General features: G+C 32.9%; 1 protein-coding gene and 1 long non-coding RNA gene across 2 annotated transcripts in view; both read right to left on the bottom strand.

Annotated features, from left to right (window-relative positions):
* LOC134701860 (uncharacterized) overlaps positions 1-3,257 on the bottom strand; it is a 51,961-nt gene extending 48,704 nt beyond the window's left edge. The window contains exon 1 of the mRNA XM_063562976.1: positions 3,004-3,257. Coding sequence (XP_063419046.1) covers positions 3,004-3,235 — 232 coding nt within the window. The 5' untranslated portion in view covers positions 3,236-3,257. The remainder of the gene's footprint in view (positions 1-3,003) is intronic.
* Positions 1-21,777, bottom strand: part of LOC134701869 (uncharacterized) — a 537,736-nt gene that overhangs the window by 277,122 nt on the left and 238,837 nt on the right. The window lies entirely within an intron of this gene.

Below are 21,777 nucleotides of genomic sequence, written 5' to 3'. Positions count from 1 at the left end.
TGGACTCTTTGGACCTTAATGTAGGCCAATTTGAAAACGGGACCAAAAATGAAGAATCTACAGACACAGTTAGATTTGGCATATCAAAGAACCCCATTTATTCAATTTTTGATGAAATCAAAAAAGTTTAATTTTGGACCCCGATTTGGGCCAACTTGAAAACTGGGCCAATAATAAAAAATCTAAGTTCATTTTTAGATTCAGCATATCAAAGAACCCCAAGGATTCAATTTTTGTTAAAATCAAACTAAGTTTAATTTTGGACCCTTTGGACCTTAATGTAGACCAATTTGAAAACGGGACCAAAAGTTAAGAATCTACATACACAGTTAGATTTGGCATATCAAAGAACCCCAATTATTCAATTTTGATGAAATCAAACAAAGTTTAATTTTGGACCCTTTGGGCCCCTTTTTCCTAAACTGTTGGGACAAAAACTCCCAAAATCATAACCAACTTTCCTTTTATGGTCATTAACCTTGTGTTTAAATTTCATAGATTTCTATTTACTTATACTAACGTTATGGTGGGAAAACCATGAAAAATGCTTATTTGGGTCCCTTTTTGGCCCCTAATTCCTAAACTGTAGCACCTAAACTCCCAAAATCAATACCAATCTTCCTTTTGTGGTCATAAACATTATGTTTAAATTTCATTGATTTCTATTTACTTAAACTAAAGTTATTGGGCGAAAACCCAGAATAATGCTTATTTGGGCCCTTTTTTGGCCCCTAATTCCTAAACTGTTAAAACCAAAACTCCCAAAATCAATCCCAACCTTTCTTTTGTGGTCATCAACCTTGTGTCAAAATTTCATAGATTTCTATTAACTTAAACTAAAGTTATAGTGCGAAAACCAAGAAAATGCTTATTTGGGCCCTTTTTGGGCCCCTAATTCCTAAAATGTTGGGACCAAAACTCCCAAAATCAATACCAACCTTCCTTTTATGTGTTAAAATTTCATAGATTTCTATTCACTTTTACTAAAGTTAGAGTGCGAAAACTAAAAGTATTCGGACGACGACGACAACGTGATAGCAATATACGACGAAATTTTTTTCAAAATTTGCGGTCGTATAAAAACTCTATCGATTTAATTTAGACCCTTATCTCCCCGAAGAAAAACTGTTTATTTAGTGAAAGGTATAAAATAAGCAATAAACAGTCTTACGAATAAGGTTATAATTTAAAAAAAAAATGAAGATCAACCAAATTTCTGGAAGGATCAGCAATAGTTTTCTTTCTGCATGTTCTGTCAGGCCTGTGTCTGACAGAAAGAAATTCAGTTTAACAAACTTTGTATAGGGTCAAGGTTATGGACAGATGAACTAAAAAGATTGCATACACTGAAATGTCTAGCCTGTGTCTGACAGAAAAATTGAAGTTTCACAAACTATTTATAAAGGGTCAAGGTAAGGGACAGATGAACTTCACAGATTGCATACACTGCAATGTCTAGCCTGTGTCTGACAGAAACATTGAAGTTTCACAGATTATGTATAGGGGTCAAGGTTAGGGACAGATACACTTAAAAGACTGCATACACTGAAATGTCTATCCTGTGTCTGACAGAAAAAATGAAGTTTCACAAACTATGTTTAAAGGGTCAAGGTTAGGGACAGAGGAACTTAAAAGATTGCATACACTGAAATGTCTAGCCTGTGTCTGACAGAAAAATTGAAGTTTCACAAACTATTTATAAAGGGTCAAGGTTAGGGACAGAGGAACTTAAAAGATTGCATACACTGAAATGTCTAGCCTGTGTCTGACAGAAAAATTGAAGTTTCACAAACTTTTTATAAAGGGTCAAGGTTAGGGACAGATGAACTTAAAAGATAACATATACTGAAATGTCTAGCCTGTGTAACTGATATGATTGAATTTGATGTTAAATGTCTTTAAGATTTTTAACTGATTGATTGTTTTATGTTTAGGACGAGAACAAATTAACAAGAAATTTTACCTTCTAACAGGTCACATACAGACCCAGTAAAGTGTTGTTACAAATTGAATGTATAGAGGGCTTTGAATTCTCTCTACAAGAACTATTGGAATTAACGTCACTATTCTGACTGGTCAGGCTGCAAATTCATTCATCCCACATAGCAGAACGGACACCCCTCTTTGGCACTGGTTTCAATGCCCGTCAGATGTAGACAAATTTTAGAGATGACCTTATTTCTATACCCCAGTAATCCCTAAGGTTAATGTCTTAATACAGGCATAAAATAAGCTAAGCACTATAAATGATCCATGAAAATTAGGTCAAAGTCATGAAACATGAAACATGAAACATGAAACATGAAGACTTATTTAAACGCCTATTTCTACATATACAATATGTATTCAATGGCGTTGTACATAAATGACATATAAAATACAAAAATACTAAACAAAAATACAATATGTATGTACAATACCAAAAAAAAAGTCATATTAACCATTCAGATGAACATGTACAACTTGCAATTGTTCCATACACCAAATATAGTTGACTCATTACCTAAAGTATCTAAGAATAGATCTAATCATGAAAAATTATGTGACCCAAAGAAAAGTAGGTCAAGCTCAGTTGAACCCTACCAAAAAAAAAGATGGCCTGGTACCTTTAGTTTCTGAGAAAGAGAAATAATCAGGAAACTTCAGAGCCTAAAACAACATATATATTCCGGACTAAAACCTCAGATGATTAGGCATCAGTGAACCAGATAATGACAAACCAGTCCTTTAATCTTTTGAAATCTGGCCGGAGCTTTATATAAGAGTTAATATGGCCACTGCTGCCCGGAAAACATCCTTCTGTCTTAGGAGGTACAATAAAACCTTCACCTGACATTAGACTTGCAAAGGCTTGTTGTTTTCAATTGCATCCACAGGTGTCCACATTTAAAGTTACATTTTGTCAATACAGATCTGATGTAAAATGAAGTATATTGGAATTGATTGATTCATTATATATAAGTTTCAAAACTTTTTTTATATTTGTTTTATCTTTAAACATACCATCTAATTTATTCCATATTCCATCATCAGACATTGCTTTGCATTTTATTTTATGAATTTCTATTCCATTTGTACTGGTAACATCTGTATTATCTTCACCAAACAATCTTTTAATCAATGAAGTCTTTCCCGCCCCTTTCTTTCCAACTACTACTAAACGTATGTCTCTCTTTTTCTCAGAGCCTGACTCAAGTAATTTAAGGTACAATTCGACAGATCTTTTGTCAGTCATTAATTTAATTTCAGTTGGGACTTCATCTACAAAGTCAAAGATAAAAAGTTATTTTAAAGAAGAAAAATACTATTTTACACAATTTATTATAATCAATTATTTTCTATTAGGCAGCAACCATTTGATTTTCTGGGGGGGGCTATGGATTTTTTTGAAAGCAAAGTTTGTTTCCAGTTTTTTGGAGAAAAAAATAATTTGTTTTTGACCCTGGAAAAAAAATGTTTGTTTCACCCTCAGCTGCCACTATGTTTTTTGTTTTCTACTTGTCCCCCAAAAAAAATCCATAGCCCCCTCCCCCCCCCGAAAATCAAATGGTTGCTGCCTTATGCACCTTTTTCATTGTTTATAAATATTAAATATTTAGCTTTTAGCCAAATTAGATGATTAAACAATAATTAAGGGCCCATTTGAACCTAGTCAGGTGAGGATTTTTGTTAAAGTCGATATGTCCTTTTCATAAGTAATTTGCTGTAAAGATATCTTTTTTTTATGGGTCTCGAAGTTACCACAATTTTAAAATGGTTATCCCATTTTACAGTGAAAATGTTGGGCAATTCATGATTATCATAGTATTTGTAAATTACTATGCCAAATATATTTCATAATTTGTTGATATAGCCCTGTAGTTGTTTTCTTAAATGCACTGATGAAGTGTCATCGACATCTGTTTATAGAGATTCTGTTCCAACAAGTTAAAGAAGCCATCAAGAATTTGCAGTGAGATAAGGCTTTTGGTTAAATATCATACAATTTGGTGCAGTGTTGATTTTGTATCATTTGATATACCATATATACTTTCTTTTCCAGTGTAATAGGAATACAAGCATAAAGCATTTATATAAAGTAAAACAGTTGCAACAGTAGAGAAAGATACAACATTTGTATATGCATATTAAAATGGTTGCAAGAATAAAATGAACCAGATGCTCCGCAGGGCGCAGCTTTATACGACCGCAGAGGTTGAACCCTGAAGGGTTGGGGCAAGTATGGACACAACATTCAAGCTGGATTCAGCTTTAAATTTGGATTGTGATTAAATAGTTGACACAGAATAGGTTTCTGACACAGAATGAATGTGGTCTAATGAACTTGAAATTTTTGTTTTGCCTTTGAGCAATTCACTATGCTGTTGAATATAAATCCTCTCAAAAAAATGTTTGAAAAATTATCTTTTTGTTTATGAAATTTCAAATGAGAAAAATTGAACCCCCCCCCCCCCCCAATTTTTTTTTCACATCCCCCTATCCTTTATTCCAAAACCGATCTCAATTCAAATTTCTAATGGAGTTTGCAACAATAATCACTCATTTAAATACATCATAAAATATCAAAATGTAAAAAAAGTGCTTGTTATCACTGAATGGTAAAGATTGTTTTAATTTATCAGTTGGTAGTAAAAGTGAATATACATTGTATATTGTATAAAACATTGATTTAAGTTGATTCAACTACTATTCTGGACAAAGAAAGATAACTCCAATTGAAATTTCTTGCTATTGCACAATATTGTGCAATTAGATATTTCTTGCTATTGTGCAATACTGTGCAATTGAAAATACTTGCTATTGCACAACACTGTGCAATTGAAGATTTCTTACTATTGCGCAATACTGTGCAATTGAAAATTTCTTGCTATTGCACAATACTGTGCAATTGAAGATTTCTTGTTATTGCTGAGTACTGTGCAATTGAAAATTTCTTGCTATTGCACAATACTTAATATAATAATTTTAGATCCTGATTTAGACCAACTTGAAAACTGGGCCCATATCAAAGAACCCCAAGAATTCATTTTTTGTTAAAATCAAGCTTAAGCTTAATTTTGGACCCTTTGGACCTCAATGTAGACCAATTTGAAAACAGGACCAAAAATTAAGAATCTGAATACACGGTTAGATTTGGCACATCAAAGAACCCCACTAATTTAATTTTTGATGAAATCAAACAAAGTTTAATTTTGGCCCCTTTTGGCCCCTAATTTTTAAGGACCAAAACTCCCAAAATCAATCCAAACCTTCATTTTGTGATCATAAACCTTGTGTTGAAATTTCATAGATTTCTATTAACTTATACTAAAGTTATTGTGCAAAAACCAAGAAAAATGCTTATTTGGGACCTGTTTTTGGCCCCTAATTCCTAAACTGTTGGGACTAAAACTCTCAAAATCAATCCCAAGTTTCCTTTTGTTGTCATAGACCTTATGTTAAAAACAGTATTATGCTTATTGCAATCATTTTTGTTTTGTGTTTTCAGATAACATGCATGCAAGGGAAAGCTGCAAACTAAATCAGAAGAATAAACCAATTTAAGAAAAACTGAAGGGACATAACTCTAGAATGGTAACACTGATGCCACCAATATTCAAACTTGATCTGTGTTGTGTGGTAATAATCATTGTGCTTAAGTTTCATAACATTTAGTTGAGGCAAACTAAAGTTATAGAACGAAAACCTATTTAGAGACATACAGATGTACAGACAAGGGTAAAACTCAATGAAACCAGAAATTACCAGTATATATGTATACAGGGTTTTCCCTGGGTCAATTATTTTTTTCGCCACCTCTTTCGCCAAAACATATTACGATATTAATCTGAATTTGTTCAAACCATACAATCTTGTAATATATTTTTCGCCACTTTATTATTTTTTTCGCCAAGTAACATAAATATATTTTTCGTTTAAAATTTACCTTTTTTTCTAACACCCCCACCCCCCCCCCCCCCCCCTTTCCCTTAAATCAGATGATTTTGCCCCATTGTGTCTATGACTTTTCTCTCAAACTTATTTTAGAGTCTACCTTTTAATGAATAAACACTTAACATTTTCTTTAAAACAACAGAATTTTTTTTAACTTAAAAGGGAAAAATATTCATTGTATTTTAAACAACTTTCCTAATTACAACAAAACACATGCAATTGAGCCCTCATTTCATGTGTAGTCATTATATTGAAGGGTTACTCTCATTCGAGGGGTTGTTCCCAACCTTTTTGAGAGATTTCTTCAAAACGACAGTTTTTCTTTTCTTGACCATCGTAACTGAAAAAATTGAGACGTAAAATCTATGCTTGAAACACGTGTGTCACTCAAACAACTTTAAAGTAGTCTCCCTAATCAATTACCTATACTAAAGTCAAAGGATATTTAAAGTTTTAAATCGGAGAGTTTTCTTGCTTTTGAACATTTTTCGTCACAACAGAATTGTTCTTTTCTTAGCTATCTTTAAAAGGAGAGTAGATGTCAATGTTTGATTCAAACGCGTGCGTGGTAAAGTGGTAAATATATTCTGTATGTGACATTTAGTGGAAGCCATTTAACCATATCATTTTGTCAAACAATTCAATCAACACCTAAGTCCTTTATTAATATTTCCTTTGTTGTCGATAACTTTAAAATGCAATCAGCTGATAATTGATTTTCTGTCCAAATCTTAATGAGGTCAAGGTGAATTCCGAGTATTGTCTGATCAAGTAAAGTCCCAGAAACTCGAAAAAAGTAAATAAACAAGATGGAGGAAAATAAATCGTTATATATATTTTTTCGCTAAATTCTTTCGCAAATGAGGATTTTTTATCGCCACAATTACCCCCAGCGGAAACCCTGTATGTATACTTTTATATAATGCAATAGTTTTGTTTGTATTTTCAGATAACATGTATGCCATGGGATTGATACTGCAAATTAAATCAGAAGAATAAACCATCTGAAGAAAAAGTGATATCATCTGTCAAAAGTCCAGCTGGACTTAATATATTCAGCTAACCTATGCAAAGTCCCTCTTGACTTTATAGAGCCCAGATATTTGCCATAAATGCCAGCCGGATTTTGCTGAAAGTTCAGCTGGGGTGTCCCTTTAAAGCAATTCAAAGAAAATGCAAATGAATATTAAAAGTACGGTTATAAGTACCGCTCCTGTGCGGCTGGAGTAGGTTTCATGTATTTCGTACGAGTGATACTTATAACGCAATCTGTACTGGGAATGGACCCATATACCTGCCTAATAGTAAGATCGGAAGAATTTTACTACCAGAAACCTTAACCGATACTTATTATGGCATATTTTTGTCAGACCTTTAAATTTTTGTATTGGCGGAACGGATAAAAGCATTATTTACAAAATACAACTGATAAACAATTATCATTGACTTACCATAAGTGGTCCCTCTTAAAGTGACTTATCACAAACTTTAAACATTTAAACTAATTTCAAATTTCGAAGTTAATAGACCATAACAGAGGGAGCAGGCCAAATTGACAACTGCATTCCAAGTATCACTGACTTTTGGTTTTTGGTTCACCTTAAACTGACCTAATCACGAAGTTTAACAAATTGTTGACACCACCATCAGCAGGCCTAAGTCCTGTCTCCATGACTTTGTCAAGGCCAGTTGACAAAAAGTAAATATCATCTCAAATATTTTCTAATCAAAAGCTGAATGTTAATCTGATATTACCATAAACAATTTACATTTCTACAAAACCAAGTATTTGAAAAATGAAACAAGAAAGCAGGATTTTGTGCTCAGCATAACTCCATTCATAATTCAAATACTGGAAAGCAAGAAGTAGGTGTCTGATAGATAATAAAAGTGTTTACATGTTACAACTCATCAAAACTAGAGGCTCTAAAGAGCCTGTGTCGCTCACCTTGGTCTATGTGCATATTAAACAAAGGACACAAATGGATTCATGACAAAATTGTATTTTGGTGATGGTGATGTGTTTGAAGTTCTTACTTAACTGAACGATTTTGCTTCTTACAATTATATCTATCATGAACTTTGCCCATTAGTAACAGAGAACTATATTTGGTAAAATTTACATAAATTTACCAAATTAATGAAAATTGTTAAAAATTGACTATAAAGGGCAATAACTCCTTAAGGGGTCAATTGACCATTTAGGTCATGTTGACTTAATTGTAGATCTTACTTTGCTGAATATTATTGCTGTTTACAGTTTATCGCTATCTATAATAGTATTCAAGATAACCAAAAACGGCAAAATTTCTTTAAAAATTACCAATTGGAGGGCAGCAACCCAACAACCAGTTGTCCAATTCATCTGAAAAATTCAGGGCAGATAGATATTGACTTGATTAACAATTTAACTTCTTGTCAGATTTGCTCTAAATGCTTTGGTTTCATAGTTATAAGCAAAAAACTGCATTTTACCCCTATGTTCTATTTTTAGCCGTGGCGGCCATCTTGGTTGAATGGCCAGGTCATCGGACACATTTTTCAAACTAGATACCCCAAAGATGATTGTGGCCTAGTAGTTTCAGTGGAGATTTTGTAAAAGATTACTTAGATTTATGAAAAATGGTTAAAGATTGACTATAAAGGGCAATAACTCCTAAAGGGGTCAACTGACCATTTTGGTCATATTGACTTATTTGTAGATCTTACTATGCTGAACATTATTGCTGTTTACAATTTATCTCTATCTATAATAATATTCAAGATAATAACCAAAAACAGCAAAATTTCCTCAAAATTACCAATTCAGGGGCAGCAACCCAACAACCGATTGACCGATTCATCTGAAAATTTCAGGGCAGATAGTTCTTGACCTGATAAACATTTTTATTCCTGTCAGATTTCCTCAAAATGCTTTGGTTTTTGAGTTATAAGCCAAAAACTGCAATTTACCCCTATGTTCTATTTTTAGCGGTGGCGGCCATGTTGGTTGGTTGACCAGGTCACGCCACACATTTTTTAAACTAGATACCCCAAAGATGATTGTGGCCAAGTTTGGATTAATTTGGCCAAGTAGTTTCAGAGGAGAAGATTTTTGTAAAAGATTACTTTAATTAACGAAAAATGGTTAAAAATTGACTATAAAGGGCAATAACTCCTAAACGGGTCAACTGACCATTTTGGTCATGTTGACTTATTTGTAGATCTTACTTTGCTGAACATTATTGCTGTTTACAGTTTATCTCTAACTATAACTAGAGGCTCCAAAGAGCCTGTGTCGCTCACCTTGGTCTATGTGAATATTAAACAAAGGACGCATTTGAATTCATGACAAAATTGTGTTTTGGTGATGGTGATGTGTTTGTACATCTTACTTTACTGAACATTCTTGCTGCTTACAAACATTCTATCTATATTGAACTTGGCCTAAGAGTTTCAGTCGAAAATGTTAATTAAAATTTACAAATTTTATGAAAATTGTTAAAAATTGACTTTAAAGGGCAATAACTCCTTATGGGGTCAATTGACCATTTAGGTCATGTTGACTTATTTTTAAGTCTTACTTTGCTATACATTGTTGCTCTTTACAGTTTATCTCTATCTATAAAAATATTCAAGATAATAACTAAAAAACGGCGAAATTTCCTAAAAATTACTACTTCAGGGGCATCAAACAAACAGTGGTTTGTCTGATCCATCTGAAAATTTCATGGCAGATAGATCTTGACCTGATAAACGAATTTACTCCCTGTTAGATTTGCTCTAAATGCTTTGGTTTTTGAGTTATAAGCCAAAAACTGCATTTTACCCCTATGTTCTATTTTTAGCCGTGGCAGCCATCTTGGTTGGTTGGCTGGGTCACGCCACACATTTTTTAAACTATATACCCCAATGATGATTGCGGCCAAGTTTGTTTAAATTTGGCCTGGTAGTTTCAGAGAAGAAGATTTTTGTAAAAGATTACTAAGATTTACGAAAAATGGTTAAAAATTGACTATAAAGGGCAATAACTCCTAAAGGGGTCAACTGACCACTTTGATTATTTTGACTTATTTGTAGATCTTACTTTGCTGAACATTATTGTTGTTAACAGTTTATCTCTATCTATATATTCAAGATAATAACCAAAAACAGCAAAATTTCCCTAAAATTACCAATTCAGGGGCAGCAACCCAACAACAGGTTGTCTGATTCATCTGAAAATTTCAGGGCAGATAGATCTTGACCTGATGAACATTTTTACATCAATCAGATTTGCTCTAAATGCTTTGGTTTTTGAGTAATACGCCAAAAACTGCATTTTACCACTATGTTCTATTTTTAGCCTTGGCGGCCATCTTGGTTGGTTGGCGGGGTCACACCACACAATTTTTAAACTAGATACCCCAATGATGATTATGGCCAAGTTTGGATTAATTTGGCCCAGCAGTTTCAGAGGAGAAGATTTTTGTAAAAGTTAACGACGACGGACGCAGGACGACGACGGACGACGCAGGACGCCGGACGCCAAGTGATGAGAAAAGCTAGGATGCATACATTATGACACATTCTCTGGTGTTGGTTTATATATATGTTAAGTTGAAAATGTTTGTCAGGTATAAAGTATGAAATAATAACAGCTGTCCTCTCAAAATATAGTGTGGATCAAATTTGTAAGCGATGGACAGACCAACAGACAGACAGACCTTTGACCTAGGAAGTGGTACATACATCATGACACACCCTGTGGTGTTGGTTAAAATGGATGTCAAGTATAATATTTGAAATCATAATGGTTTTCAAGTTCTAGAGCGGACACAATCTTCACCACAGGACACAGGATTGTCAACTGAAACCAAAGATTTTTTGAGGTTGACCTTTGACCTAAGAAGTTGTACATACATCATGACACGCCCTCTGGTGGTGGTTAAAATGGATGTCAAGTATAAACTTTGAAATCATAACGGTTATCTAGATATGGAGCGGACACGATCTTCACCACAGGACACGGGGTTGTCAACTCTAAACCAAAGTTTTTGACCTTGACCTTTGACCTAGGAAGTTGTACATACATCATGACACACCCTCTGGTGTTGGTTAAAATGGATGTCAAGTATGATATTTGAAATCATAATGGTTCTCAAGATATAGAGCGGACACAATCTTCACCACAGGACACAGGATTGTCAACTGAAACCAAAGTTTTTTTGACTTTGACCTTTGACCTAGGAAGTTGTACATACATCATGACACGCCCTCTGGTGGTGGTTAAAATGGATGTCAAGTATAAACTTTGAAATCATAACGGTTATCTAGATATGGAGCGGACACAATCCCACAGGACACGGGGTTGTCAACTCTAAACCAAAGTTTTTGACCTTGACCTTTGACCTAGGAAGTTGTACATACATCATGACACGCCCTCTGGTGGTTGTTAAAATGGATGTCAAGTATAAACTTTGAAATCATAATGGTTATCTAGATATGGAGCGGACACGATCTTCACCACAGGACACGGGGTTGTCAACTAAAACCAAAGTTTTTGACCTTGACCTTTGACCTAGAAAGTTGTACATACAACATGACACACCCTCTGGTGTTGGTTGATAATCATGTTAAGTATTAAGTATGAAATCATAATGGTTCTCTAGATATGGAGCGGACACGAAAGTGTTACGGACGGACAGACGGACGGACAGACGGAAGGACAGACTGATCACTATAGGGCGACCCGACTTTTAGTCGGGGCCCTAATAATCGGTCAAAGCAAGGCCTTTAATCATGAGAAAAACCAAAAACATATATTTGGTCACAAAAATCCCAGACACGAAAAGGTTACATCAACTCTGATATACATGCAGATACCTGGGAAACAAACACTTACTATGAAAACTTAACATTGACCTATAATGGTTTACTTTTACAAATTGAATTGTGACTTGGAAAGAGAGTTGTCTCATTGGCACTCATACCACATCTTCTTATATCTAAACACCAAAACTTAACATTGACCAATTCATCATAATCATCAGGTCAAGGTAAGGTGAAATCTGCCAGACAGAAATGATCACTTTACAAAAATTATATCCATCATGCACATATAGTTTATTTACTGATTATAGCAGCTGAGATACTGACTAGACAACGGAACATGTACTTTGATCAGTGATCCATGACATGATCATGAATGGATTAACAAGATCTTAGAAAGGACTTTATGGAAACTGTGAAAAAAGAACTAAATGTGCAATTAGAAAACAGAGATGTGGTTGCAATCCATCGTATACCATCCCAAAAGGCTGGGCCCTATCCAGTTATTGTCAAGCTATTCAGTAGTGATGTTAAGCGCCAAATTATGAGATGTAGGAAAGAATTGACCAGTAAAATTAGATTTGTGGATGACGTTACTCAAAGAAACATGATTTGAATTGAGAGACTTAGAAAAACTGACGAGTTTGAGTCTGTCTGGTACTTTAATTGTGGAATTTATGGTAGAACACCTGCAGGACTTCAGCTGAAATTTGGACTATATGATGACATTCATTACAGAGTACAGCAAGGGAAATAGATGTTACGTAATTAGAACTTAGACCTCACAGACAGTTTTGAGAATTCTATAATTCATTGTTGATATTTGACTTAATATTTGTGCTTATCTCCCTTTCTTTGTATAAAAAAATCAGAGTTATCTCTCTTTTAAACATAGATCATGTATAGTATTGATTTTCTTTCTACAATACATATTGATGTTAATTTTTTTTTGTACAGATAATCTTAATTTTTGTTGAACTATTATTTTGTTGGTGTCATATAAGGCAAACTGCATAAACTGACAAATCCCAACTACAATGTGGCAAAACATATTGAAATATTTAATTTTTTTAACACTTTTTTTGTCTGTTAATTTTATTTTTTTCTATGAATTGAATGTCTGTAAAGTATTGAATAACACTGTTGGTCCATGTACGAGGCTTGGTAATACATGTATGTTGAGAATTTTTATACCACCATATCTAGATGTTTTGAGCAAACCTTTGCGTATATGTCTTTGTGTCTCATGTGAATGTATAATATGGATGACCATATGTAAAAATGCATGCTCATATGAAATGATGATGTACACATATTTCAAACCATTATGGGCTCTTTAAAGATACTGTCTGTTAACTGCCAGGGTCTGGGTGATTTATCTAAAAGGAGGGATGTATTTAGTTTTCTTAAATCTGGAAACCATAACATTTATTGTCTTCAAGACACTCATTTCACAGTGGATAGAGAAAATAGTATAAGAACGTTATGGGGATATGAATGCTACTTTTCATCCTTTTCTTCAAATTCAAGAGGTGTAGCTATTATGTTTAAAAATAATTTTGAGTGGAAAGTACTTAAAGAAAAAAGGGACATTGATGGAAACTACTTAGCTTTGGATTTGGTTGTAGATAAAGTCCTTTTACTCTCATAACTATATATGGCCCAAATACTGACAGTCCATTTTTTTATGAGCATATTATGTCAATTATTGATGATTTTGAAAATGAGTGTTTTATTATCTGTGGAGATTTTAATCTTGTGTTAAATCCAAATTTAGATTGTTATAATTATTTACACATAAATAATCCTAATGCTAGAGACAAACTATTAGAATTGATTGACGATAGATCTCTAGTTGACCCCTTTAGGGAACTTTTTCCTGACCTGTGTAGATACACTTGGAGAAAAAAATCACCTTTCAAACAAGCTAGGCTTGATTTTTTCTTATTTTCTGAAAACATTTTGTCGTTTTTAAAAAATTGCTGTGTAGAACCCAGTTACCGATCGGATCATTCTAGAATTATTCTAGAACTTGAATTGAATCCATTCATTAGGGGGAAAGGTTTATGGAAGTTCAATAATTCTTTGTTGTATGATGCTGACTATGTTAATGTTACCAAGGAAAAAATTTTGGATGTAAAAAAACAGTATGCAGCCTTGGTATATAATTTTGACAATATTAATGAAGTGAATAATAATGATTTTCATTTTACAATTAACAGTCAGTTGTTTTTGGAAACTCTATTAATGGAGGTGAGGGGCAAAACTATCTCATACTCTAGCTTCAAAAAGAAGGAAAGAGAGAGAAGGGAAAAAACTTTAAAAGATGACATTAATATTTTAGAAGAAAATGTAAACTCAGGTTCTATACAGCAATTGGAAGACAAAAAAAATGAACTAGAAAAATTCAGAAAGGAAAAAATGCATGGTAAAATAGTTCGATCTAGAATACAGTGGATAGAAGAGGGAGAAAAACCCACAAGTTATTTTTGTGGACTTGAATCTAAGAATTTTACCAGCAAGATTATTCCAAAGGTTGAAAAAGAAAATGGTGATATTGTAACTAACCAAAAAGAAATACTTAAACAGGTTAAAATATTTTATGAAAATTTGTACAAAAACAGAGATGTTGAATGTTGTAAACCTAAAGATATTGAAAATAGTCTACAAAATGTAAATGTTAGAAAGTTATCTTTGGATGAACAAGATAAACTAGAAGTTAAAATATCAGTTCAGGAAGCTGGTGAAACTTTAAAAAGAATGAAAAGCAATAAAACGCCTGGATCAGATGGTTTTTCAAGTGAATTTTTTAAATTTTTCTGGCCTGACTTAAAAATTTTTGTTGTAAGATCCTTGAATGCAGGGTATGATAAAGGGGAACTTTCTGTTACTCAAAAACAGTGGATAATTACATGTCTTCCAAAGGGTAACAAACCTAGACATTTTTTAAAAAACTGGTGCCCTATATCTTTGCTTAATACTGTATATAAAATTGGCTCTGGGGTTATAGCAGGAAGATTTAGAACAGTTTTGACTAAACTCATTGATACTGATCAGACAGGTTGTATGAGTGGAAGATATATTGGGGAAAATCTAAGATTGATCTATGATATCATGGAATATACTGAAGATAATGATATACCAGGCCTTTTATTGCTGATAGATTTTGAAAAAGCCTTTGATTCCATTTCATGGGAATTTCTTTTAAATGTATTGAAATTTTTTAATTTTGGCGATTCTATTATAAATTGGGTGAAAGTGCTCTATCAAAACATTAATTCAGCAGTCATTCAGGGAGGGAATCTTTCAGACTTTTTCACTGTTGAACGGGGTTGTAGGCAAGGTGATCCATTATCGCCTTATCTTTTCATTCTTTGTGCTGAAATTTTAGCGTTAAAAATAAGAGATAACAAAAATATAAATGGAATCAAAGTTCTTGATGTTGAACACAAACTCTCGCAGTTTGCTGACGATACATCACTACTTTTAGATGGTAGTGAAGAATCTTTAAATGAGGCATTATTGGAACTAGATTGGTTTGCTAAAATTTCTGGTTTGAATATAAATTTTTCCAAAACTCATGTCATTTGGATTGGAAGTAAAAAGTACAGCACAGAGACACTTTGTAAAAATCAAAATCTTACTTGGGGAAGCACATCCTTTAAATTATTGGGTGTTAATTTTGATGTTAATTTAGAAAAACTAGTTAAAATCAATTATGATGAAAATATTGTAAAAATAAAAAGACTAGTCAAACAATGATCTAGACGTAACATTACTGTTATTGGTCGAATTACTGTTGTAAAGACACTTATGTTGCCAATTTTAATTAAATCATTTAATATTGTCACTACCTAATCCAAGTGAAGATATTATTAAACAGATAAATGAAATGATGTACAAGTTTATTTGGAACTCACCAGTTCATAGAGTGAAAAAAGATGTAATACAAAAAGATTATTGTGATGGAGGCTTAAAAATGATTAATTTACATGCTTTTATAAATGCTTTGAAATGTACTTGGATTAGAAGAATTTGTAGAAATGATTGTAAATGGCGAAATATATTTTTGTCATATGTTGATAAAGATAGATTATTTAGTTGTGGTAATAGCTATGTAAAGCAACTACAGCAAAGTATTAAGAATAAATTTTGGAAAGATGTACTGGGTGCTTGGCAAATGGTAATTGAAAAAGAAATGAATTTGCACGACTGGGAATATTTTCTTTCCAGTCCAATTTGGATGAATAACCTATTCCAAATTGATAACAAATCAGTTTTCTTCAAAGACTGGCATAGTAAGTGTATTTTATATGTAAATGATATTGTGGGGGAGAATGGTACCTTTCTAAATTTTTATCAATTTCAGGAGTGTTTTCAGATGGATATAGACATCATGAAATATAATAGCATAATTTCTATGCTAACTAAGACTTCCAAAAAAATTAAAAGGGGAGATTATAAATTAGTATCTCCTTTCATACCATCAGTTATAAAGACCATTCTCAAAAGCAAAAAGGGATCAAAAGATATGTATTTGGTGCTAAACAAAAACAACACTGTTCCTACAGGAGTAAAAAGATGGGAAGCAATTTTAGTTTTAGAAAATCAAAACTGGAAAAAGATTTTTCAACTACCATTTGCTATTACAAAAAATACTAAGCTACAATGGCTTCAGTATAGAATTAATCATAAAATTCTAGCAACAAATACTTTTTTAAACAAAATTGGGATTGTGCAAAACCCATATTGTACTTTTTGTAAGACTGAACTTGAATCAATTGAACATATACTGAGGGATTGTTATTATGTACAACAATTTATTGAGCAAACTGAAATGTGGTTTCTCCATAACGGTATTAGTATACCATTTACACAGGATATTTTTTTGTTTGGAAATTTAACACGAATGTACAAAGGTGACCCTCAAAACAATATTTTTCTCTGGATTAAACAATATATATATAATACACGATATTTTAAAGGAGAATTAAGTTTAACAGCATTGATTGAAAAAATAAAGCATCATTATATTTTGGAGAAGAAGATATCAGTTAAAAATAAATGTTTTGAAAAGTTTAATCAAGCTTGGTGCATTTACCAAGAGGCTTTACAGGATACTTTGGTGGATTAGCAACTATGAAAAAATTGGCAGACATCAAAATGATTTTTTTTTTTTTTTTTTTATATTGGTTTTTTGTTTTTTTTTTGTTTTTTGTTGCTTTTTTTGTTTTTTTTGTTTTTCTTTAATCATCTCTTTATTCTTTTATTTATTAATTCTCTATATTTTTTTTGTATGTCCTTTTAAATAAGATACAATTATAAAATCCAAACAAAATGTTATTTTTCAAGTTCTATACATTTTCTAATAGGTTGTATTATATTACATTTATATATATATGAACTTATTGTTTGATAACTGTACTGTTGTATATTATATATGTTGGATAAAAAAAAAAAAATGAATGGATTGTAATTCCTACGTCTCACATTATAGGACTTTTGTCACATGTTAGAAAAACATTAATGGATTCTATCAATATTATGTCAGACTGTAGTCTAAAATGGCTACCCTTTTCTTGGGGAAATAATTCTAGCAAGGTAGAATATTGACTGCAAGTACGGATACACATGTACTATAGCTTCCAACAGAAGACCATACATGTGATGGTGCTTACTATGTGGTGCATTTCATATATTAAAAAGCTGCTAACACTATATAGCTCCATAGTTTGTTATTATCTATTTTATAGTGATAAATCTCATCAATACATTGCAGTTAATTGCATGACGTCGTACAGATACATCATGTACATTGTAAAATGTTGTTATTCTGAAATTCCTAGAGTAATCATCAACTTATAATGAAATAAAAATTACCTTCTATCCCTATTCCAGCAGTCACACCTAATGATTTTTCTGACATGACAGTCTAAAAAACAAGGAATATGCAGTGTCATTATATGTTTGTCTTATCGGGGCCTGTTATAGCTGACTATGCGGTATGGGCTTTGCTCATTGTTGAAGGCCGTACGCTGACCTATAGTTGTTAATGTCTGTGTCATTTTGGTCTCTTGTGGACAGTTGTCTCATTGGCAACCATACCACATCTTCTTTTTTATATTACTCATGTCACAGACACTGAACTTGTTGAACTATTAAAATTATAAAATATCAACCCCCCAAAATATTCTATATGAAACATATTTTTCAGGAAATATGTGGCCCAGAGTAAAAAGAGAGATAAAGTTTAAAGTGTACAGGTGTTTTTTTTAATTTGGATCAACCCCTTGTAGACATATACTTGCTTCATGTTGATTAGCAAATGCCGCCCACGCCAAGGGATAAGAAAAGCTTACTAGGCCATATGGGAAAGGTATGCTAAATAAGTAGGCTTAGCATCACTGTTATAACACTATTTACTGCCGAGTTGAGGACCACTGTTTGATTAATACAAGTCACAGAGTATACCTCAAACCTGGTAGCAAATTCTATCACACTTTCATGAGGGGGGATAGGACCTTTATCGGGACTCCGGGATCGGTAATTGTAAGCTCGGGATTCCGGGATTGACCCTTTCGGGATCCGGGAATCCTTTTTTTCGGATTTCGGGACGTCGGAATTTACTTTATTAAAATTCGGGACCTCGGGATTCCGTTTTAGTAAGTCCGGGAATCCAGGATCAGGACCCCTCCTATCCCCCCTCTTTCATGATTGTACTAGGATTTTGTAGAAAACTGCATTGTACTTTAAGCTTGGCTTACTAAAAATTTTACAATCGCTTATTGAGTTTACCTAAAGATGTGGAGCTATGTAAAAATATACCTGAGGAAGTAATATTAGTTATCTAGGTGTAATCAGGGGTGTACAAAATGTTCAACGGTGTACAATTCCAAACACCCCTGAATACACCAAGATAACGAATTTATTTTTTATTAACAATTCCTATACTGCAATCCTCGGTAGAAGCCACTACTCTCCTCGGAATAGGCCGAGTTGAGACGAATGAAACAATTCCTTAATTCATTTCTAAACCGGGATGTGAAATTGACAAATGCTTATGGAAATTCAATGAAGATGTTGCTGCGTATTGTCAAATACTTTATTGGTGGGAAATTCTTAAAAAAAAATGTTTTTTTTTGTTTTTTTTTTATTTAAATTTTTATCCTCAAATATATTTCGTTTTGATTTTTTATATTTTTGATTTAATTTTTTTTTTACATTTAATTTTTTTTTCTTTATTTTGCAAATTTTTGATTTTTTCTCCGATATTTTGGCAAATTTTTATTTATCCCCAGGTGAACAAGGATGGGGTGTTATTTACACTGTGGTAATTAACCAATCAGATTGCAGTATTTTAGCTGCATAAGAAAAACAAAAATTATGTATGCCAAGTTAAAAGTGCAATAAAGTTATCTTCATTTTTATTCATTCTAATGCAAAATTAACAAAGCATTTTATTTAACACTTTAGCCCCTAATCCCGCCTGTAGGCGTGATGGCGACAACCATTCTTTGATGGCCCGTATGACCCTCCATACTTTTTTTGAACTGCCCAAGCTGAACTGTCATGATAGCAGGAACTTCAACCAAGCAATTCATGGTCCATTATAAACTCTCCTAAGATGTCTGTTCTTGAAAATATGGCACTTTGAAAGCCGTTTAAGAGTTCAAAATCGGAAAAACGTGAAAACTAGCCAAAATCAAGAGGGGTGGGCATCTTTTGATGACCACTACGTAACTGGGAGTGAGTATAGGTATAAACTACTATCATAAATGCATGCATAGGTGGTTCAGGAACACAACAAGGTATAAAATGGCCAATAGGAATCTAGTCTGTAAAATCTAGGTCACCGTTTTGCCAAAAATCAGTAAAAACGGACATTTAGGCAGACCTTAATTGACAATAATAATTCCCCAACAAGACACTAAAGTCCCACAAACTCCCAGTTAGCATGAATGAACTGATGTTACTATAGGTATTACCCTAATGACAAAGAAACACAGTGTTGTCAATGTTCACCTCTCAAGGTCGTTTTAAAATCGAAAAATAGACGGAAAGTTACCATGTTTTAGTGGGGGTGGGTGTAAATCCATGAGAAAATATTCCACCTCTTACCCCACCCCCACCTATGCTATCCGCCCCAAATCCCAATATATAGTTTAATAGATGAGCACCAGTTACAGCATCAAGAGTCTGCTAATTTGCATATAATTTGCATATGATTGCAAATTTTCGAAAATGCCTGATTTTCCAGAAATCTCTTGGGGGCGAATGAGTTAAGACATACTGTCAGTGTTAAAGTCTCATAAACAGAAATTTTCAAAACTTGTTTACTCTCCTGGGGTATCCTGGTTTAGTGTCATTTATTTTTTTAGCTTTATATCTCTTTACATTTTGTAAATTAATATGTATCCGATTTATTCTAAGTGTAAGCATATGTAATTCAAAAGTATGTGTACCTGTAAGTATTCCATCACTTCTTTATACTGTCCCCTTGCTCTTGATGCTGCTAGATCGTATGGAGTCTCACCCTGAAATACAGACAAATCTTTATATTGCTTTCATCTGTTAATTACAAATAAAACTTGTGTCACAGCTATCATACAATTAGTAAGACAAGTAGTAGCTGAGTGGTGTTTAATTTTATTTTTGCGGATGCTAAACATATTATTTTCAATTAGAAAATATAACTCATGCAACAACTTTCTGATTATTTTTCCATTTTTTCTGTTCCTTTAAGACGGCTTTTAACTTTTTTTTAAAGCATATAAAATAATGCTCCAACTTACGTCATTTGGTTTTTCTATTTTTTTTGGAAGTGTTTTTCTAATTGGTAAATGCATCATTATGTCTACATGAGGGTCGTAAGGATTGGGATGTCTTTTTAACTATCTTTTTTTTTTATATTTTAACAAATCATTCTTAAGTTGTTTTTTTTATACTTAAGCACCCCATTATTTTATATTCTTTATAAGTTTGAACCCCATTATTTTCTTTTCATTATCTGTTTGCCCATTTCTCTCTATTCTCAATGTTTTTTCCTTCCCTCAAAATTTTCTTTTCTGTATACCACATTCACACCCTCCTATGTGTGTTTATTGTTATTTTACAGCATTTTGTAGTTTTGAGTGTTATCACTGATATCGTATAAGTTATATGTAAATATACTAGATTTAAATAAATAAATGATTTGGAAAATATGTTGAAGGTATAAAAAGTCATGAGAATTCCGAATGCAATAAGGTTCTATCCGGGCACTCTGGTTCTAAACATTGGTTCCATCTGGGTTGTTGGGTTCTGAAACTTGGTAAAAGTTGGTTCTATCCGGGTCTTTGGTTCGAAACCATGGTAACTGGTTCAACATCCAGGTTGTTTGGTTATTGCAACCCGACTTCTTGGTTCCATTTGGGTTCTAATCTAGATTATTTTAATGTCCCCGTTGAACTTGGAATAGATAACCACAAGTATCCGAATAAAAAGATAAAGTAGGTCAAAGACGCTAAAATTGTTTTATAACATTAAACTTTTCAGGATCGACGGTAAAAGAAGCTGTAAGGTATTTATATTCTCATTCTAATAATTTTGATTAGGAATCTAGATAAAAATAAAGCATCGTTTAGATTTTAAAAATAAAACGAAATATACATTATATCGAACATCCTTTTATTTAATTCAGTCATTCTGTTTTTATTTATTTCCCTTTACTCATTCCTTATTTCCGTTAATATTTCTAAAAGTTTTAAAACAACAAAATTAGGACCTGTCGTCCAACGATATATGCATCTAGCCACTTGACCAGTTGATATTGCATATATATTTTATTGCACATTTAAAGTTCGAATGAATTTTATTTTAAAGCTGCTTTGTAATAATGTCAGATTTGATAGAAATACGTGTGAAGTATATGTAACAAATTGATTTGTTCAAAACTGAATGTTAAAAGACATATAAAAAGAAAGTGATGATCAATTTAAGTTTAGCTTTATCTAATTGAAAAATAGGGTATAAAATATTACAACAAGAGGCTGTCACAACGACAGCAAACCGGAT

Source organism: Mytilus trossulus, unplaced genomic scaffold (assembly GCF_036588685.1).
Source record: "Mytilus trossulus isolate FHL-02 unplaced genomic scaffold, PNRI_Mtr1.1.1.hap1 h1tg000358c__unscaffolded, whole genome shotgun sequence".
Taxonomy (NCBI): domain Eukaryota; kingdom Metazoa; phylum Mollusca; class Bivalvia; order Mytilida; family Mytilidae; genus Mytilus; species Mytilus trossulus.
Note: the sequence above shows the minus strand (reverse complement) of the source record. Positions and strands in the feature narration are given on the sequence as shown.